Source organism: Saccostrea echinata, unplaced genomic scaffold, assembly GCF_033153115.1.
Source record: "Saccostrea echinata isolate AGI-Se365-2 ecotype Australia unplaced genomic scaffold, CSIRO_AGI_Sech_v1 ptg000057l, whole genome shotgun sequence".
NCBI classification, from domain to species: Eukaryota; Metazoa; Mollusca; class Bivalvia; order Ostreida; family Ostreidae; genus Saccostrea; species Saccostrea echinata.
Genome location: NW_026889806.1, coordinates 542501 through 564378, shown reverse-complemented (window position 1 = coordinate 564378; position 21878 = coordinate 542501). Strand labels below are relative to the sequence as shown.

Sequence of the window (21878 nt, the reverse complement as noted above, 5' to 3'; positions counted from 1 at the left end):
AAATGAATCCACCGACAAGCTTTGATATCTTAAGCCTTCACCCATTGGATAATTCTTGGAAGGCAACCAATCAACACACACCTAACATTTCCTCAATCAGGAACGATAACTCCCAATTACTGACCTTGATCATTACTTGGAGCTCAATACAAGTACTATTTTTCTGTAAGTTTTGAAAAAAACACAACACTTTATCATGCCGTATTTCTTTCAATTTATTTTTCATCAATTACTTTTATAATGAGTTTGTTTTTCTTTTCGAAGTCCATGCGTAGATTTTTCAGTTTATGAGAGCAGATAACTAAGCAATGACTAATTGCCCAAATGATATAAAACATAAATGGATATAAGTTTACTATTTAAAAAAAGGATAACTAAGCAATGACTAATTGCCCATATGAGATAAAACATAAATGGATATAAGTTTACTATTAAAAAAAAGTTTAGCCTTAAATACAATATATCTGCTTAAAATACATAAAAAGCAATAATCGATCTTGGTAAACAAGTTTCTCTTAGTCCCAACGGTAACGGGATGTTTCGCACCTATGCATGGTTCGCCCCACGATGTTTCGCGCCCATTCTGTTTCGCGCTGAGATGGTTCGCCCCGCGATGTTTCACTCCAAGTACATAAATGTGCCTCTGAGTTTAGTTCATTTAACAAAATTTTAGATTTTATAAATATATGTAAATATAGATATTTTTGGAACATTTTTTTTTAAAATTTAAGATGTCATGATTATATTTGAAGCAGAGACGTAAATTATTTATGTCTCTGTTTGAAGTATACATACATAGCATAATTATGAATTATTATAACACCGTGCTAATTACGTATAAGTAGATAATTATAATACCGCCATCTAATTAAGTAATTATTGCTGGCTTGGACAACCCACACATCAACTTAAATTCTCACCTTTTGATCTCTAACTTATTACAATTAAATCCTCATTGATACACTGTTGAATTCTTGAACAGACACGCTGAGCAAACGGGCACCATACGATCCGTTAACTATAGCAGTGTATGTTATTAAGTCATGAATTTGAGCACACAAAATATTTATATCATATTTCAGACGCATAGCTGCCTATACGCAAATACGCAAGTGCGTACACATCATTTTCAAAAAAAAAAAAAAAAAAAAAAAAGAAAAAGAAAAAGAATTGAAAAAAAGAAAAGAAAAAAGAGAGAATTATCGGAGAAAAAAAAATCGCTGAATGCTGTGATCTACTAGTATGATTTACCATACGATATTTTTTGTTCATAATTAAAATTTAGTAAACGTTTTTATAAACGTTAAAAAAATATATGATACCAATATATAGGGCGTACACATCATTTTCAAAAAGAAAGAATGACAGAATAATTTTAAACACAAATATTTCTTGGATGGTAGATTTTTTTTAATTTTATTGTAATTTTTCCTGGTAGAAACTATATTACGTGTCTGACCAGAGCCCTTGACACACTGGGGGGCCTCAAGACCCCCCACCCCACCCCCTGCCTTTCTCTGTGTACACATCATTTCCATTCTGGCTACGCGCCTGTATTTGATAAATAATTTAAAACGGATGAAAACATGATGAAATATTTAAAATAAAACGCGAGATGTTTCGCGCCCAAATCGGCGCGAATCATCCTGGCGCGAACCATCTCAGTGCGAAACAGAATTGGCGCGAAACATCCCAGATTCGTCCCAACTGTTTAGGACATTGATCCCACAGAGAGATCGAAGATCGAAAACTTCTTTAAGGATCAAGATATATATCAAACGAAAAGTTAATGGAAAAAACTTCTTGCCAAATGTTTTTGCATTGAATGTATATTTATGCAAAAAAAACCAAAACAAAACAAAACCCCAAAAAAAAAAAAAAAAAAAAACTAATGAAAGTGCACCTAATCTATCATTGTATCCTGTTAATTAACTAAAATACTTCACTTTCATTTGACAACCAATGGTATAGATAAATATTATTCATATCCAGTGCATTGATAACACTAAATAAAAATTGTCCCTGTGTCATGCCATGCCGTCATTGTCAATGTATGAACTACCAGAATTATAGCTATTATTATATACTCTTTGATCTATTTCACTTTGCTGCAGAAAGAATTAATTGGACCTTTTATCACATCATGGATTTTATGTATGAGGATAAGGTTTACAGGATGATGTGTCCCAAATAAATATTAATTCTATAAATAAGAACGAGGAAAAGGAAAACTGTCAATTTTTTTGTCAAGAATTATCAACACTTTTAAGAACCTGAGAATCAATAAAACCTGATGAGGAACTTAATGAGTGTTAGTTGATAATTTTGCTTTATGATTTTCAAAAATCTAACAAATCACCCAAGAACTGTAAAATATTACTGTATATTGTGGGCAAAATTATGGAATATACCAAGTTTGGGCATTCATTCAGTTAAAACTACATGTAGCTATCAATCTGCAGTCAGCTTAGAATATGACAACAATTTTTTGATCACTGCCCAGTTGTTTACAATCAATGCAATAACTTTTTTAAACCCTAAAAATTGCTAAAGCTTCATTACTTAGAAAGTTCTTAAAAAATAAAAGAATGGAATTTACAACTTACAATTTCACATACATGTACCATCTACTTTCAAATAATCTTGTAATATTAATATAAGAATTTTATACAAATGCGTATTTGCTTGCTGTAAATTTTTCTTGATTGATTTCATGTTGTTTAATGTCCCATTTGAGATTTTTTTCTTTCATATAGAGACGTCACCATATACCAGTGAAGGGCTTCAAATTTAGACCTTTACTCGGCACTCAGGGCAATTGAGCAGTGAGGGATCTTTATCATGCGCAATGCCTGCCTTGACATGGGGGCCTCGGTTTTTACGGTCTCATCCGAAGGACCTCCATACATTAGACAGACTGAAATGTTACCTGACTTTTGACATTCTTGCTTATGACAGGAAAATTTCCTCCCACTACAGATGACAGAGCTTTAGCAGATATGTGTACAATAAACAGACAGAGCCAAATTCCAGCGCACCAACATGCATCAGATGACAGTATAGAGTTACACTAGGTGTTAAAAAAAAAGCATTGATTTCTATAGCCATTTTATTGTATGAAGCCCAGACTCCAAGACTCCACTCCACTCTGGTCCATAAATTACCCCAAGCCCACAAGTTTTAAAAATGTCATTTTTATGTTTAAAAATGTAATATCCTTTCATTGAACTTTGAATGTTATTTTTAGGAAAAAGAGTAATTCAGGCATGAAAATTGATTTATATTTATATAGATTGCTTTCTTTATTCAAAGGTGTCTGAGGTAGGTGACCTACATAACAGGGAAATGGCATACCCTTACATGAGAAAAGTAGGCACCGGCCTTACTGGTATGATGAAAGTGGAACATCCTCACAGGAGGTTAACAATATTGTATGAGAAAGTTATACAAACAATCATCAAACTTCCAGCAGAGAGTGTGTATCGCCAGCATACTGAACCAATGTACCGTCAAAAACTCGCCCTAGTCAAATCGGTGGAGGATGTAAAAGATTTAGAACAACAGTTGGGAGATAATCATATTGAGGAGTCTCTGCTTTCTGCAGAAAGGGAGCTTATGTTAACTAGAAATATGTTAAAGTGGAAACCATGGGAACCATTAATAGGAGAAGCTCCGAAGAACCAGTGGACTTGGCCACCCAACTAAAAAAACTGAAATGTGTTTTTTGATGTTAAAATATATTTGCATTATTGTAAACTTATTTGAATTAAATAATAAAATGATACACTACAGTAAAGAGTGCAATATTTTCCTTATGATTGATTTAAAAAAAAATGTGAAGCATAGTCAAAATATAAGAAAGTATGACTATTCCATTGCTTTTAATGTTAGAATGAGTTGTTTGAATGTTTCATTGATAGAAATGAAAACTTTAGGTACGCTGTTGCATACTGTAGTTGCAACTAGTGGTGTTTTCTCATCATGATTCAAAGTGTTATCTCAAAGGTCAATGAGCCAGGAAATGTTATTTTATAAATTGTGTCTGGGTAAATAACTTTAGATCTCAAATTTGAGGTTGTTCAGACTACAATTAATGAACCCTTGCATTATAAGTAGAAGAAAAAAAAATGAATTTGATATTATTGTTACTCTTGCCCTAATATATAAAAATCTTTATTCAAGGTCATGTATAAAAGGCCAAGGTCATGGTAATAAGATGTTGAACTCTCTTTTTCAAGGACTGTTAATTCAAAATACATTGAATCACTTAGATGTTGTAAACTGTAACAAGAGGCCCATGGGCCACAACATTCACCTGATTAACTTTGACCCTCCTGTTCTTCACCAGATTTCCCCCTTGTAATACTTATTTTGGCCCCACCCTACCCCAGAATTATTTTTTTTAATGATTTGGACAATTTAGAATCTACACTTCCTCAGGAAGATTCTATATAAGTTGAGAGGTATCCTTCTGTCTTTAATAATTCAGAAGTGAAAAAGGAATTGGATAGATTACACAAACAGTATATACTGGTCTCAGCTGACAAAGTTCAAGTGTATTTTAGAGGAACTAGGATTTAATTCTGCAGGTGAAAATCCAAATTACACCCATAGCTCCCTTTCTAAGGGGGAAATTCTTTAAAATCATTTGTCCGTTTTAGATAATATTCCCAACAATCAAAATGAATTTGAATTACCATAACTTTACTTGATTCCTAAACTTCATAAAAATCCTTACAAACAAATATACATAGCGAGTTCCAGTAAATGTTCTACCAAGCCTCTTTTTTTTACTCCTCACTAAAATATTTACAGTAATGAAGGAGAAACTTCAGGAGTACTGTACAATAGTATATTTGAGAAGTGGTATAAATCAGATTTGGATTCTTAAAAACTCCAAAGAACTTTTAGAAAATTTGAAATAACAAAATTTTACTAAAATCAATAACATCAAAACGTATGACTTTTCAACACTTTATACAACCATTCCCCACAATAAATTGAAGCCCAGGCTTTTTCAATAAAAATGGAACTTGTAAATATACTTACCTTGTCATTGGTCATTAGCAAAATTATTTTGTTAAAAAGCATTCTGATTGTACACACAAGTACTCTGAAGTTGATATTAAAAAGAGTTTCTGATTGACAATATCTGTGTAGTTTTTGGAGATCAGGTCTTCCAACAATCTGTTGAAATTCCCATTGGTACCAATTGCACCCCTTTATTAGCAAACCTATTTTTGAATTCATATGAATCGAAGCAGAATTATTCAAAAACTTCTACATGAGAAGAAGAAAACACTTGCTGTGGCCTTCAACTCGATATTTCAATATATCGAAGACATATTATCAATTAGCAATAGTTACTTTCATTCATGATATGTCGACTCGATATATCCCAGTGAGCTTGAAATAAAAGATACCACAGATTCTGACACATTTGTTTCATATTTAGATATTTTACTAGAAAAAGACGTTGATGGTAACCTAACAACAAAGCTTTATGATAAATGTGATGACTTCAAATTTTCAATCGTCAACTTCCCTGACTTATGTAGCAATATACCCTTATCACCTGCATATGGGGTTTATGTCTTTCAGTTGATTCGATACGCAAGAGCATGCTCTACGTATGAACAATTTCTAAAACGAGGCAAGCTATTGACAAAGAAGTTGATGAAACAAGAATATCAGCAGTCTCGTTTAGAGTCATCATTTCGTAAGTTCTATGGTCGATACAATGACCTTGTCAGCAAATACAATTTATCATTGAGTCAAATGCTGACTGACGTTTTTCATACTAATTGTTAGGCCATTATTTACACACTGAATTGTCGACGGATTCTTCCGTTATTTCCCGATCATGACAAGGAGCACACGGCGGGTGTGACCGGTCGGCAGGGGATGCTCATTCCTCCGTGGCACCTATCCCACCTCTAAATTTTGAGGTCCGTGTTTGCTCTGCTCCAAATTTGTATCGTTTCATTGGACTTTCGAGACTGTTCGTTATCTTCATATTTCATTTCACCTTTTCTAGCCCAGTGGTTCTTGAGAAGAAATTTTTTAAACATTTTTCCAATGTATTTCAATATAAAACTTTGACTCTCTATTGTGGTCATACTCTACCCCTGGGGGCAATGATTTGAACAGTTTAGAATCTGCGCTATCTCAGGAAGTTTCCACATAAGTTTCAGCTTTTCTGGCCTAGTGATTCTTGAGAAGAAGATTTTTCCAATATATATATTTGAATGTAAAACTTTGATTCTCTATTGTGGCCCCACCCTTCCCCCAGGGGCCATGGTTTGAACAATTTAGAATGTACACTACGTCAGGAGGCTTCCACATAAGATTCACTTTTTCTGGCCTTGTGGTTCTTGAGAAGAAGATTTTTCTTATATATTTTAATGTAAAACTTTGATTTCCTATTGTGGCCCCATCCTACTCCGGGGGTCATGCTCTGAACAATTTAGAATCTACTCTACATCAGGAAGCTTCCACATTAGTCTCAGGTTTTCTAGCCTAGTGGTTCTAAAGAAGATTTTTTAAAAAAATTCCCTATATATTTCATTGTAAAACTTTGATTCCCTGTTGTGGCCCCACCCTACCCCTGGGGACCGTATTTTGAACAATTTAGAATCTACTCTACCCCAGGTAGCTTCCACATAACTTTCAGTTTTCTGGCCTAGTGATTCTTAAGAAGATTTTTCATATATATATTAATGTCAGTAAAACTTTATTTTCTATTGTGGCCCCACCCTACCACTGGGGACCATGTTTTGAACAATTTTAAATATACACTTCTTCAGGAAGCTTCCACATAAGTTTCAGCTTTCCCGGACCAGTGGTGCTTGAGAAGAACACTTTTAAAGGTTTTCCTACATATTTCAACGTAAAACTTTGATTCTCTGTTGTGTCCCTACCCTATCCCAGGGGACCATGATTTGAAGAATTAGATCAACACTACCTCAGAAAGCTTCCACATAAATTTCAGCTTTTCTGGCTGAGTGGTTCTTGAGAAGATTTTTTTAATGACCCCATCCTTTTTTTTTGTCTTTTCTTGATTATCTCCCCTTGTAAGGGGTGGGGGGTGACCCTTCATTTTAAAAATTTAAACTCCCCTTTACCAAAGGATGCTTTCTTAAAATTGGCCCAGTGGTTCTTGAGAAGATGTTGAAAATATGAAAAGTTTACAGATTGACGGCGGACAACGGGTGATCAGAAAAGCTCACTTGAGCTTTCAGCTCAGGTGAGCTAAAAAGATAAGGTGGATAAATGTGTGTGTCTTTTGATAAAAAAAATACTTGGTACATAGATATCAATTCCTTCTTCGACAAAGTTATTGTTGATTCTAATAACAACTACCTTCTTGTATCAAAATGGAGTTAAGGGGGACCGACCCTCTGATAAGAGAGATATTTCTCCAAGTAAAAATACGAATACTACTCATAGTTTTCATTATCAGAGTTTCATTATCGAGATCTTGGAGTAGTCAATATGGTCAAACCTCATATATGATAGAAACATTACCTTCTATTTCCTTTGCCTATACTTTCAAATTGTTTTATTATATTTAACAAAAAAGCATTTAAATTCAGTACTAATATTAAAAGCCTTATAAATTGAACAAGTTCTCTCTTTTAAAGTACCATTTTAAAAATGGTTTAATGTTTCAAGTAGCAAATGTAGAATTTTTTTTAGTATTACATTTTTTCCCCAATGAACAATGAAAGATAACTCTTGCTAACATATGTGTTCTTTTCCTACAACTACTTACAACATTGTGATATTCTGACTTAGGAAGCAGCGCTTTATTATGTTTTCTAATGTGAATTTAATATGCATGATACTAAATATTATTTTCATATACACCTCATATTTTTAATTTTATGTTGTGATATTAATCATTACTCTTTCTACCCTCTGTGTTAAAATTTCTTCATATAATCATCCGACATAAAAATCATTTCTGAAAAAAATAAGCAGCGCTTCATACCTCATACCGTTTTCCATTTGAAGCTGATGCTATAGCTCTTGATGAGAATCAATGTTGGGAAGTTTAAAAAAAAAGGTGAAATTTAGAGCAGAGGGTCTTTAGTCTTTAATCATCATATTCTTTAATATTATATGGGATCATGCTTTTTCCTCTTTTTTGTCTTGTTTGTTTGTTTGTTTGTTGTTTAACGTCCCTCTCGAGAATTTTTCACTCATATGGAGACGCCACCACTTGCCGGTGGAGAGCTGCAAATTTTGTCCTATGCTCGGCACTTACGGCCATTGAGCAGTGAGGGGTCTTTTTCGTGCCAACACCTACTGCGACACGGGACCTCGGTTTATACGGTCTCATCCGAAGGACCGGTCTCCACGTCCCACATGGGATTCGAACCCGCGACGTAAGGATCAACTCCTTACCTCGCGACTCTAGAGCAGACGCTCTAACCACTGCGCCACGCGGGCGACCTTTTTTGTCTTGTACATATATTTATATAAGTTTGTACATGTATTTGAAATATGTGTGAGTACAATAAAAAAATCTAAACCGAGGCAGGCTACTGACAAATTAATTCTACAAGAGCCTCAGTTAACATCCCTTACTTCTTATAAATATACTTCAGTTATGCGGCGCCAAGTCAAAAGTATCTCACCGTTAACCTCTACCATGCATGCTGTAGTACTGACAAATAAGTTGATGTTACAAGGATACCAACAATCGCCTTAACTATTCACAAATGTTATTTTTGATAAAATGACCTTGTTTGCAATTGCAAATACAGCCTCTCATTAGGTCGAATGTTGACTGGCGTTGCTGAAAAATTGTTAGGCCATTATTTTCATACTAAAAAGACTTTGGATTTATTCATTTACACAGTCAATGTACGGTGCTGCAGTATATTCAAGAAGTGATATTTAAATCAAATGTGAATTCTCAAAAACTGCAAAGAACTGTAAGAAAATTTAAAATTCACAAAATTTTTCAAATGCGAATAGCATCAAAACATGACTTTTCTTCACTATATACAACCATCCCTCATGATAGAGTAAAAACTAGGTTTTTTAAAGACAATTGTTTTTCAATAAAAGTGGAATTCGGAAATTTTCTTATCTTGTGATTGGTCATTTCTTACTTTGTAAAAAAGCACTCTAAGTTTATGTGGTAGTTGTACTTTTTATACTTTTAGGATATTTATTTTAAATTGTGTATATTATTCTCATTCATTATTTTTTCACTCATTCATAAAGAAATTATTTATGTGCTTAATTAATATTTTAATTATTTATTAAATTTACTTACAGGAATGAGGGTAGTTTCCAACTCTATGAAATATGTATGTAGCATATCAGAATTTTGTGTATATAACTTTAAAATTATGTTTTTACTTTTATGCACTTATAATTATGAAATATAGGTAGGTAAATAAAAGTTTTACAAATATATTCAATGCCAAAGTTATTAAAAGTGTCTTTGTTAATTTATTTTACAATTCTGTTGAATAATTATTTTTCCGTCAAAACTCTATTGAGCGATTGGTGCAGACCTATCACATGACTGGTGATCATAGACTTTTGAAGTCTAGAAATAGACAAACAATAAAATGGAAAAAAGTAATATCCCCTCTTCTTCAATAAGCTGGAAGGGATAAAAGATAAAAAAGATATATAGGAACAATATATATATATATATATATATATATATATATATATATATATATATATATATATATATATATATATATATATATATATATATATATATATATATATATATATATAATAGAAAAAAAATTTTCGACGATATAGTAGTTTGTGTGTAGGATCATTGATACAATTATATTTGAAAGAACTTGGCTTCAATTTATCATCTGTAAATCCGACTTATACTCATAGTTTCCTGGATGAAATTCGTCATAAGCACGTTTCAGTTTAATACATTTTAACATAACAGTCAATGAGATTGAATCTGAATTACCATACCTGGATTCCAAAAACTTCATAAAAATCCTTACAAATAAAAATACATTGCAGGGTCTAGTAATCTTTCAACTAAAGGTCCTTTAATTACTCTTCACAAAAAAACTGCTGTGAAGGAAAAACTTCAGACGCGCACTGTGCCTCAACATATTGAAGAGAAAGTGTACCTCAATAAAGAATCTTTAGAAAGAAGATGGGCGAGCAAAATGCCCATTGTGCGACAGATAAGAAATTGAAAAAATCTCTATTATTACAAAATTTTCTTTGAATTTCATTGAACATAACGCGTACTTTGTGCATAATCTCCACAATTTGCAAAAATCTCACAAAGATTGAAGTTATTCGTTCTGAAATCGCATATACGCACCAAATAGGTATAAAATATGGTCATTTCTTCATACTATAACACAATTTTAAATATGAGTGGGTCTTCTCTCCGTTATTTGAAAAATTATACTCATAATATGCGTAAAATATACATTTTCGGTCAACAAAAACATGGAACAAAGACCCACTATGCCCTAAAAACACACTATTTTGATACAGCATCGATTTATTTGAAGTTTATTTAGTCAAAGATCATATCACAATATATATTTGTCATGAGCTGTATAGCGTAATTGTTAGCGTGTTAGTCTTGAAAAAAAAATATTTAGAATTTTTATTCTTTTGTGTTCGAACCCTATAAGCTAGTAATACATGTTCCACTTCTTTTTTTCAATCGTAGAATGATTTTAGCCGAAAAAAAATCTTCCGCAGAAAGTTTTATCTGTTTTAATTTCACACCTTTCAATAATAAGAACTCTTCTCTAAATACTAAATTCTTAAATTGAACATGACTTGATATAGGCATTTTGCACACCTTGTTCGTCTATCCCCTTTAAAGTAATTATTTTTCATTTTAACAGCATCAAAACGTATGCTTTTCCCCCAACATTTTATATAGTCATTCGTTACCAAAAATTAAAGATAATACTTTTGATACTTTTTACACCCTAATAACTGCTTCTTCAATAAAAAGAATTTCGGAATTTTTCATATTTTGTGAGGTCTTCTACAAAATTACTTACTTAAAAATAATATTGATGTTACACACAAGTACTCTGAAGTTCCTTTCAATTTTATGATGCTGAAATTCCTCATTAACAATATGTCTTTGAATACCAGGTCTTCCAACACTCTTGAAATTACAATGAGCAAAGATTATATGCTCGACCTGTTTTGTATTCTTATTGAGCAGAATCTATTTTAAAAAAAACCTTCTACATATGGAGTATACATATTTTAGATTTTATCTTTTTTTAAAAGTATTTTAGAATTTGTAGAAAGAAAAAAAATCCTGTAAAATGCTACTTTTGAATAAATTTTTAAATGCAACAGATGTAAATTTAAATTCCAAGAAAACATATCATGGTAATCCATTTGAATAAGAAAATATGCCCAGAAATGTCAAAATTTGCTATAATTTGCTATATTTTCGACTTGTACATTTTTTTATACTAACAATTCGTGTAGAAAAAATGTTGACATTCATTCAAGGAGCCAATTTGCCAATTCCCAATTTGTCTTTCCCCTTTATGTCAAGAAATAAATAAAAGTAACACTTATTGTGAATTTCTGACGTAATATCTGTCAGTGATTAAAAAAATAGATTTGAAATTTAATTTGTTTTAATCATATTGTATTGAAAACTGTTAACTATCGGTTTTAGTTTAGATTGTGTGATGAAAGGAGGGGGTATACCGGTATGTCTTTAGGAGAATCTGGTCAGAAAAGTAACCATTCAAGACATGTAATTTATCGGCTTTTTAATTACCTTAGACTTTATTCTTATGATTCCAAGAAAGAAAACATTGCATTAACCAAGAAAATGTCGAAGTGGAATACTTACCTTAAGGATACATAACACAAATTTGATGCCTGGATTGATATATATTTCTTGACTGATTCCGAATAGAAATGACATAAATAATAAACTCCTAAAATATAAAGAAATCGTAAGTTTTCTTTGGTGCTAAAATGTGCGACCTTGTTTTGGTTTCTGTATAATTCTATACAAAATTTTGCACGTATTTTTAACATCGTGAGAAAATCTTACTAAATGCTCCCACTTTACATGGCAAACATTATTCAGGTTATCCATTTGAATATAAATCTATAAAAAATATTGCTGATTTTTGAAAAAAGTTTGTGTTATTGTAAATAAAGACTATTATCACCAACACTGTTGAATGTCAGGTTTATACACTGGCGTTCGAACAAATTGAATGCCTTTGTATCAGCAGTTCACTGGAGACTTAAAATTAGGAACCTACAAAACTGTGAGATTCTTTGCAGATAATCTTTATCTACGTTATGGAACGAAAGTTATTTCTCTTTCCGTACACTAGTTGGGCTTTCCAGTTAAATTTTCTTTGAGATGGGTATTGTAATTTCTCCCACTTGGTCCAAATGATATTCGTGCGCATGCGACATAATAATCGAAGTGGAATGATAATTTTTTTTAGAACATATCTCCATCATCATTTTAAAATTAAAGCAGAAAATAAAAATGTGAAATATCAGACGTATTTTGTCAACTAGATGATCTTATACTCCACTCTGAGTAATGATTCGAAGAAATCATGATGTTCTAATTCGTTCACACTCAACCGAACATAAATAATTTATACAAAATAAACACAGTGTGTAGGTACAGAAGCGCCCTCAAGAGTGCAGTTTATTCATCAATACACAAAAAAACTCTTCTGCCATTCTCCATTCTCTGTAATTAGGATAAAAAGATATTAATATCAGCATACATATAAAAATATTGTGAGGGTGCCAGTCTGAACTGGACAAAAAATAGAGCCTTCCAGTGGGGTTTACTGGTAACATACGAGGGGCATTTGAAAAGTTCTGAGAACTTCTTGCTAAAATATAAACCATTTCACGGAAGTTTTTTGTCCACATGAGCACGTCGAAAAAGTGCTGTCAAAGATCTTATTTTCTTTTTATTTCTTCGCGAATGAGTTGTCCGTGTTATTGTGTAATTTAAAATAGGAATTTTTCGACAGATAAGAAATTCCAAATTCCCGACTGTGGAAATGACAACACTAACAGAAAAAAAAGTTGAAAAAAGGAAATATATTATGATCTTCATGCATATTTATACCGTGACAAATCAGCCCCAAAAAGGACAGGGGGGCCTAATATTCTGTAACACAACATACATTTGTTCATGGGTAGAGTTGAAAAGAAGTGGAGTCATTAAGCGGAAACAGGGGAAAATGGTAAAAGTCTTGAACTTCAACGCCCCCTTCCTCCCATAGGAGATAAGATACAAGCAATTTTTGGAGAAACAGCTATATCAGGAGCTGAAGAGAACAAATTTATTCCCTTATCAAACTATAACCTTTCAAATACTAAATATCGATTCAAATACTAGTAATGTTATTAGATTTAAAAATATAAATAATGGTTCTTATATGTTTTGTAACACAGACAAAAGTGTATATAGCGTGGACTTTTTTTGTTAACAAACTTGTGCTCTTTAAATGATGGGGAATTAATCCAACATGTGTACCGTCTATTTTGTAGTAACATTGGGAAATCCACAAATTCGTGAGAAATCAAACATTCTATAAGTACAATGTATCTGTAGTTCCAACTTCACCAATGGACATTTTTATATACCTTGGATTAATTTTGACCAGTGGTACAGACACATATCTGACAATTCTTAAAATCCCTTTATTATAGCTATTACATACTAAGTAAAGCAGTTATAACCTGAAGGGGTCACAATCATTCATATACTAGTAGCCCTTTGGATTTTTTCTCTCCCTGAACCCACACAGTATCTCTCTGTAAGAATCCTTGTACATGTATCTACAGCCGTCATATTTAATTTCTTCCTAAGTCATTAATTTACTTGTCTTAAAGTTACGACATAACTTAGGAATATCGTAAGATAAGACGAGGTTAGTGAAACGGATAAGTAATGAACTTAGGAAAAAGTTCTTTCCTAAGATATAACTTAGTCCTAAGTTAGCTTTGTGAAACGGACCCCTGAAGTGTAACAATGCAGTTTTCCACAATTGTATCCTGAGTATCAGGACCCTTACCGCTTACGAATAAAACTTCCCCCGGACTTCTTTCTGTGCGTACATTTTTCATATCATTTCAACTTCGGCGTTCCAAAACTCACTATTGCTTTTGACTTTCGACTAAAAAAAAAATAAATCTGAGTTTCATTATCATGTACATTCTTATTTATTTTCCATGAATCAGATATGATTTAAATTTTTCAAACATATCGAGTTACGGTGGGGTTAGAACTAGCCTGGTTCCCTGGCTCATCCTTGCCAAGGCCTAGTGACCAGTGGTGACGCGGAGTATAAGAAGCATAACAGGGACAGGGAACCAGGTTAGGTTAGAACTACACCGGCGCCATTTTGGTTTTTACGAGAAAGTATTGTAAGAATATAGCTACGTATGTGTTTATTGTTGATACTCATACTCGTATGTTAATTTACGCTTTTGACATCGCCCCCCTAAAGTTTGATTTGCGCTGTTTGTTTTATGATGCTTTTTTTGATCGTTTTGTCATTGAAGTATAAATGGTGTGTGAGATAATTTGTCCACTAAGAAAAAACTAGTTTTATACATGTATTATTACCTGAATTCCACTGTTTATACTTGTTTTACTTTATTGTTAGGACCTCGTGCTACCTATTGTTTTAGTTATGGCCGACTCCCATAATGCATGTGCCATGTGTTTACGAAGTTTAACGAGCGCTATATTTCAATTATAATTTATTGTTAATGCTTGTATAGATATTTAATGATACTAGAAATAGTTAGGCTAGAAAAAAAATGTTTCTTTTATTTTTATTACTTTCTCGTAAGCGTGAGAATTTGTTATGGGAACTAGAGCATCCCGTCATCTTTTTCATTGGTTGTTGTAATTTACGCAACGTTACTGATTGGTCGCGTTTCATGATGTCATTTTACTACGTATATAAACACGAGTTGTAGCAGACAGCAGTGATTTTGACTGATTTTGGGTTGTAGAAAGGTGCGTTACTTTAGTTTGTTAATTTTATTACAAAGACTTTACAATATTTGGGATGAAGTTGGTCATGGTTTGTTATTAATAAGTAAGTTTATTTACAGCTATCTGCTGAGCTGTTTACCGTGATATATCGGTCTGAAATTAATATGTTGACGGTGCGACTGTTAGGGCGAGCGCAGATATTTTATTCAGGTTTAATTTAGATCGGGCTCGATTGTCATACTGCACGTGACATTTGGTGCGTCGATACACTGACGTCACATGACGTCGTATTTAAGGAGGTATAATATGTATGCTGTTTTGGATCTCGTAACCAGCCTCTATAACCAGGCAGAGCGCATGCGCGCAATAAATTTCCATCGAGATCGGAAAACAGCAGGGAGGAAATTCGGAATATATAATGGAAACTAGTAATGCGGAATGATACTGTAGTCAGATGCAGAAATTTATGCATGATTCGATCAACTTTTATTTAAAAAAGCAGAAGAATAAATGAATCAACTTTACAGTTAGTTTTTATTTATTTATTTATTTATTTATTTATTTATTTATTATTTAGTTAGTTAGTTAGTTAGTTATCATTCTTTTAATTAATTAACTAAGTAACTGATTAATTCATTAAAAAAAATATATATTTATGTATTTTTTTTTTAATTCATTTATTACATTCTTTCCTTCATTTGTTAATTATTCCATCCATTAATTAATTATCTATTAATCAATTCATTGATTTATTAATTGTATGTATATTTGTTTATTTATTTATTAATTATTCTAATAATTTAATAATTAAGTAATTCATTAATTCATTAAGAAGTTCATTTATTTGTTTATTAATTTATTATATTCATTCCTTCATTTATTTCTTATTCTATTAATTAATTAATTTATTTATTCATTTATTCATTTATTTATTAACTTGGTATGCATTTATTTATTCGTATGTTTATTTATGTCTTTCTTTCTTTATTAATTGACTGATTTATTTATTTATTTATTTATTTATCATATATTACTTTTATAAATTAATTATTTTTACAGGGTTTGTATACTTTTTACCAGGGTCTGTTTATGTATTGTCATAGTTTGTATACCATCACATGGATCTGTATTTCTATCACCAGAGTTTTGATATCTATCACCATGGTCTGTATATCTATCACCATGGTCTCTATTTCTATTACCAGGGTCTGTATTATCTATCACCAGGGTCTCTATTATCTATCACTAGGATCTATATACCAATCACCAGGGTCTATATACCTATCACCAGGGTCTATATACCCACCACCAGGGTCTATATACCCATCATCAGGGTCTATATACCTATAACCAGGGTCTGTATTATCTATCACCAGGGTCTATATATCTATCACCAGGGTCTATATACCCATCACCAGGGTCTGTATTATCTATCACCAGGGTCTATATATCTATCACCAGGGTCTATATACCCATCACCAGGGTCTATATTCCCATCACCAGGGTCTGCATACCTATCACCAGGGTCTAAATACCCATCACCAGGGTCTATATACCCATCACCAGGGTCTATATACCCATCACCAGGGTCTGTATACCTATCACCAGGGTCTGTCTACCCATTACCAGGGTCTGTATACCTATCACCAGGGTCTAAATACCCATCACCAGGGTCTGTATTATCTATCACCAGGGTCTATATACCCATCACCAGGGTCTATATACCCATCACCAGGGTTTCTATGCTTATCACCAGGGTCTCTATACTTATCACCAGGGTCTGTATACCTATCACCAGGGTCTGTATACCCATCACCAGGGTCTGTATACCCATCACCAGAGTCTGTACACCCATCACCAGGGTCTGTATTATCTATCACCAGGGTCTATATACCCATCACCAGGGTCTATATACCCATCACCAGGGTTTCTATGCTTATCACCAGGGTCTCTATACTTATCACCAGGGTCTGTATACCTATCACCAGGGTCTGTATACCTATCACCAGAGTCTGTATACCCATCACCAGGGTCTGTATTATCTATCACCAGGGTCTATATACCCATCACCAGGGTCTATATACCTATCACCAGGGTCTGTATTATCTATCACCAGGGTCTATATACCCATCACCAGGGTCTATATACCCATCACCAGGGTTTCTATGCTTATCACCAGGGTCTCTATGCTTATCACCAGGGTCTGTATACCCATCACCAGGGTCTGTATACCCATCACCAGAGTCTGTATACCCATCACCAGGGTCTGTATTATCTATCACCAGGGTCTATATACCCATCACCAGGGTCTATATACCTATCACCAGGGTCTGTATTATCTATCACCAGGGTCTATATGCCCATCACCAGGGTCTAAATACCCATCACCAGGGTCTATATACCTATCACCAGGGTCTGTATTATCTATCACCAGGGTCTATATGCCCATCACCAGGGTCTGTATACCCATCACCAGGGTCTGTATACCTGTTACCAGGGTCTGCATTATCTATCACCAGGGTCTATATACCTATCACCAGGGTCTATATACCCATCACCAGGGTCTGTATACCTATCACCAGAGTCTGTGTACCTATCACCAGGGTCTGTATACCCATACTAGGGTCTGTATTATCTATCACCAGGAACTGTATATCTATCACCAGGGCCTGTATTATCTATTACCAGGGTCTATATACATGTACCTATCACCAGGGTCTGAATACCCATCACCAGGGTATGTATACCTATCACCAGGGTCTGTATTATCTGGTACCAAGGTCTGTATAGCTATCACCAGAAACTGTATATCTATCACAAGGGTCTGTATTATCTATCACCAGGGTTTGGATATCTATCACCAGGGCCTGAGTCTGTAAATCTATCACAAGGGTCTGTATTATCTGTCATTAGGGTCTGTATGTTCCCATCACCAGGGTGTGTATACCTATCACCAGAGACTGTGGACCTATTACCAGGGTCTGTATATCTATTACCAGCGTCTGTATTTCTATAACCAGGGTCTATATTATCTATTTAAAGGGTCTGTATACTTATCACCAGGGTCTGTATTATCTATCACTAGGGTCTCTACTATCTATAACTAGAGCAGTTCATCTATCACCAGGGTCTGTATACCCATCACCTGTTTGTCTGTCCGCAAAAATTTGCCCATTACTTTTGATTGGTTGGACCTATGGCTTTCATATTTCACATGTGCATTCCTTGTGATAAGGCCTTTGTTTGGGTTCTAACATATTTGACTTTTTGACCTTGATCTTGGAGTTTTGCCCTCTTTTGCAAGAATTTACCAAACTTTAACATTGGCTATAACTTTTGAAACTTTTGAACAGTTGGTGCAAGGGCTTTCATACTTTATATGTGTATTCATAGTAACAAGACCTATCAACGGATATTAAAAAAATTGACCTTGACCTTTGAGTTTTACCAACTTTTAAAAATTTTAACCTTGAGCAGTTAGTATCAGTGCCTTTATTTTCCACATGTGTATTCCTTGTGACAAATCCTTTCTTTGGGTTCCAACATATTTGAAATTTTGACCTTTATCTTGGAATAAGACCTTCTTTTGAAAAACTTTAATCTTGACCATATATTTTGGACAGTTTGTGCTAATTCTTTAATGTTTTACATGTGTATTTCTTATGACAAGGCCTTACCCTGGGTACCTTTATTTTGACCCTTTGACCTTGACCTTGCAGTTTGACCCACATTTAAAAACTTTAACCTGGGCTAAACATTTTGAAAGGTTAGTGCTTGGAATTTCATATTTCTCAGATATTTTCACTGAGAGACCTTTCTTTGGGTAACAACATTTTTCAGCTATTAATATTTGAGTTTGAGTTGCATTTGAGAAACTTTAACCATTGCCAAAAGCTGCCATACAGGGACATCAGTGTTTCACAAACACATCTTGTTTTAATTTGAAATACCAAACAAAATTAAATTGAAATATTCGATAAGAACCATTATAGTTTTTAGATAATTTTGTTCACTAAAGAAGAGAAAGTCCTTTGCTGTAAAGTGAGGTTTATTTGTACGTTTATTTGTTCACTAATTTGTTTATTTATTTTTGGCCTGAAATGACCATGTTAGAGACCGTTCGAGAAATTAATACGATATGTTCTTTGACATCAAACATATCAAACTTTCATGTATACTAAGCTTTAAAGTCTGCATTTGGACTGTGCGACTTTGTAAAAATATTTTTTTAATGAACGCCTGCACTGAAAATTTAAGTTTAAATTTAAATTTAAGGAGGTATAACCTATAGCGATTACATGTATTTCTATTGGGGGGAGTGGGTTAAACTCACTATTTATAACAAGGTGTTGTCAGTCTAACTATCATGATAAATAAATAAGGATGGCTAAATAATTGTCTGGAATGTGTTGCTTGGAATTTATTACAAGGCCTAAACATGTAGATCAAAGTGTAGGGAAATGTGGACCAATAATAACGACCCCATTATAGATTTTCAAGGCTCCTTCTTCGGTGTAAATACTACAAATATTATTTATTTTATTTGTATTTACAATTCATCAAATCATAAGATCAGATTAACAATTTGTTATTACAATTTTTTATCTTTTATAAAAACAAGTTAACATTTTATAATTGCAAATTATTGATTTGTTGTTATTATGTTGTATAAATATTTTCCTTCCTGCTGAGTTAATGTTAAAGTATAAATTTGAATTCCCCCAGTACTGATGTACAAAAATCACCGTTACAGGACACAAGATGTGTTTGTGAAACACTGATGCCCCCGTATGGCAACTTACAGCGAAGGTTAAACTTTCTCAAATGCAAATCAAATATGTTGGTACCCAAAGTAAGGTCTTGTCCCGAGGAATAAACCTGTGAAATATGAAAACCCCAGTAGCAACCATTTAATAAATATGTATAAGGTCAAAGTTTTTTTTTTCAAAAGTATGTCAAACATCAAGGTCAAGGTCAAATGGTCAAAATTAATGGTGCCCAAGGAAAGGCCTTCTCCCAAGAAATACACAGGTGAAATATGAAAGCCAAAGCACCAATCGTTCAAAAGTTATGACCAAGGTTAAAGTTTTCCAAAAGTAGGTCAAACTTCAAGATCAAGGTCAAAGTTGTTGGTGTCCAAAAAAAGGTATTGTCACAAGGATTATATATGTGAAGTATGAAAGCCTTAGCTCCAACCGTTCAAAAGTTATGGCCAAGGTTAAAGTTTGGTAAAATTTTGCAAAACTGGGTCAAACTCCAAGGTCAAGGTCAAAAGGTCAAATATGGTGGTATCCAGAGAAAGGTCTTGTCACAAGGAATACACATGTAAAATATGAAAGCCATAGCTCCAACCAATCAAAAGTTACGGGCAAGGTTAAAGTTTTTACGGACAAACAGACAGACGGACGGACAGGGCAAAAACTATATACCCTCGAATCTTCGATACTGGGGCATGAAAATGCGAGTAAAGCGTTAGATTAATTTATCTTATTCAAATAAATTAAAGAATTGAGAACGCTTAAACTGGTTGCAAATTGTACATCTAGTCTAATACAGGTAAATTCTATGAAATATTTTGTTTATAAAACAAGTAGAATCAACAGTAAACACATTAATCACAGATTGTGTTTGCTTGCACATGATTAGAAAAATTGACTTTCTAAGAAATTGCCCAAAAATGTACGATACATGGTAAAATTATTTGAAATCACAAAGATATAGTCCGATAAGAAACAAACTCACTCAATTTTGTAATTCATAATCGATTATCTTGTGATCTATTTTTGAAGGTTGTGAATACTTTACAATTACATTTAAAAAAATTCCTGTGATTCATATTTAATTATGCGATAATCTTGTGATTTATATGCGAAAAGTTCATATTCGAAATCTTGTTACTGTGTATTTTCTAGGGATGTCAAAATATTTATTTTCCTTAGTTGACTATTCGATAACATTATTCGAACGATAGTCGAATCTTCGGAACATTTTCTTAAAATAAATTTTTAATATTTCAAACCTCACTTGTTAATGCAGGAGGTATTTATAACAAAAAACCTTTTTACCTCATATATATACAAAAAAGGTAGCATCAATTGCCTCTGTTGCACATAAATGTTTACAGGCACCTAACGTGTGGGCAGTGTGTTTATATGAAATAAATTTAGACTGCAGATTATTCATATATCAGTTTTTATTTTACCAAGCATAAAAAAAATTGCCAGCATGATATTTTTTAAAGTTTACAAAAATAAATGGAGGGGGGGGGGGGTTGATATACACACTATCTACGCTTCTTATTCTTTGAATATATGTTTTGCTAATAAAATTAATTTGGAAAGATATAGATTTCACTACTTCAAATAAAACGTTTTATCATAATTATCATTTTATCTTTCATGGAATTTTATTCAATTATTCTCTATTGCTAAAGCAAATGCGCCGGGACAGTCTGTGTTTGTTCATCATAAAAACTTGAACATTGGTCAAAATTTTTTGTTTAGTTTATCAATTTCAAGAAATATTCATCTAATAGAAAATATATAATAATTTTGAAAAGATCGGACTCTCATATTCCACATATGAATTACGAATTACAAAATCTTTCTGAATTTATTATTTTTTTTTTATCTTATGACCTTGTGAAATTTGATATACTTATAAAAAAAATAATAACCCTGACCTAAGCTTAGTATGGCATGAAATATATGTTTTCATAATTCAACTGTGCAATGCCCGTGACAAAACTATAACAAGTCACTGGAATGTATATTGCCCATGATCTTTGACCTTGACATTTGACTTTTTTTTTTTTTTACAAAACTTTTAATCCTGAATATATGGCCAAAGCCTTGGTATACAGACCCTATTGATA

At 33.1% G+C, this 21878-nt stretch overlaps 1 protein-coding gene across 2 annotated transcripts in view; it reads left to right on the top strand.

Moving 5' to 3' along the window:
- Positions 1–3796, top strand: part of LOC133174152 (NADH dehydrogenase [ubiquinone] 1 alpha subcomplex subunit 5-like) — a 173632-nt gene extending 169836 nt beyond the window's left edge. The window contains exons 1-2 of one of the 2 annotated variants that reach the window (XM_061309208.1): positions 98–165; positions 3313–3796. In XM_061309208.1, the coding sequence (XP_061165192.1) occupies positions 3346–3705 (360 nt within the window). In that variant the 5' untranslated portion in view covers positions 98–165; positions 3313–3345 and the 3' untranslated portion in view covers positions 3706–3796. Of the gene's footprint in view, positions 1–97; positions 166–3312 lie in introns of those variants that run through there. The other variant, XM_061309209.1, reaches the window with a different exon arrangement.
- The last annotated feature ends 18082 nt before the right edge of the window (positions 3797–21878 follow it).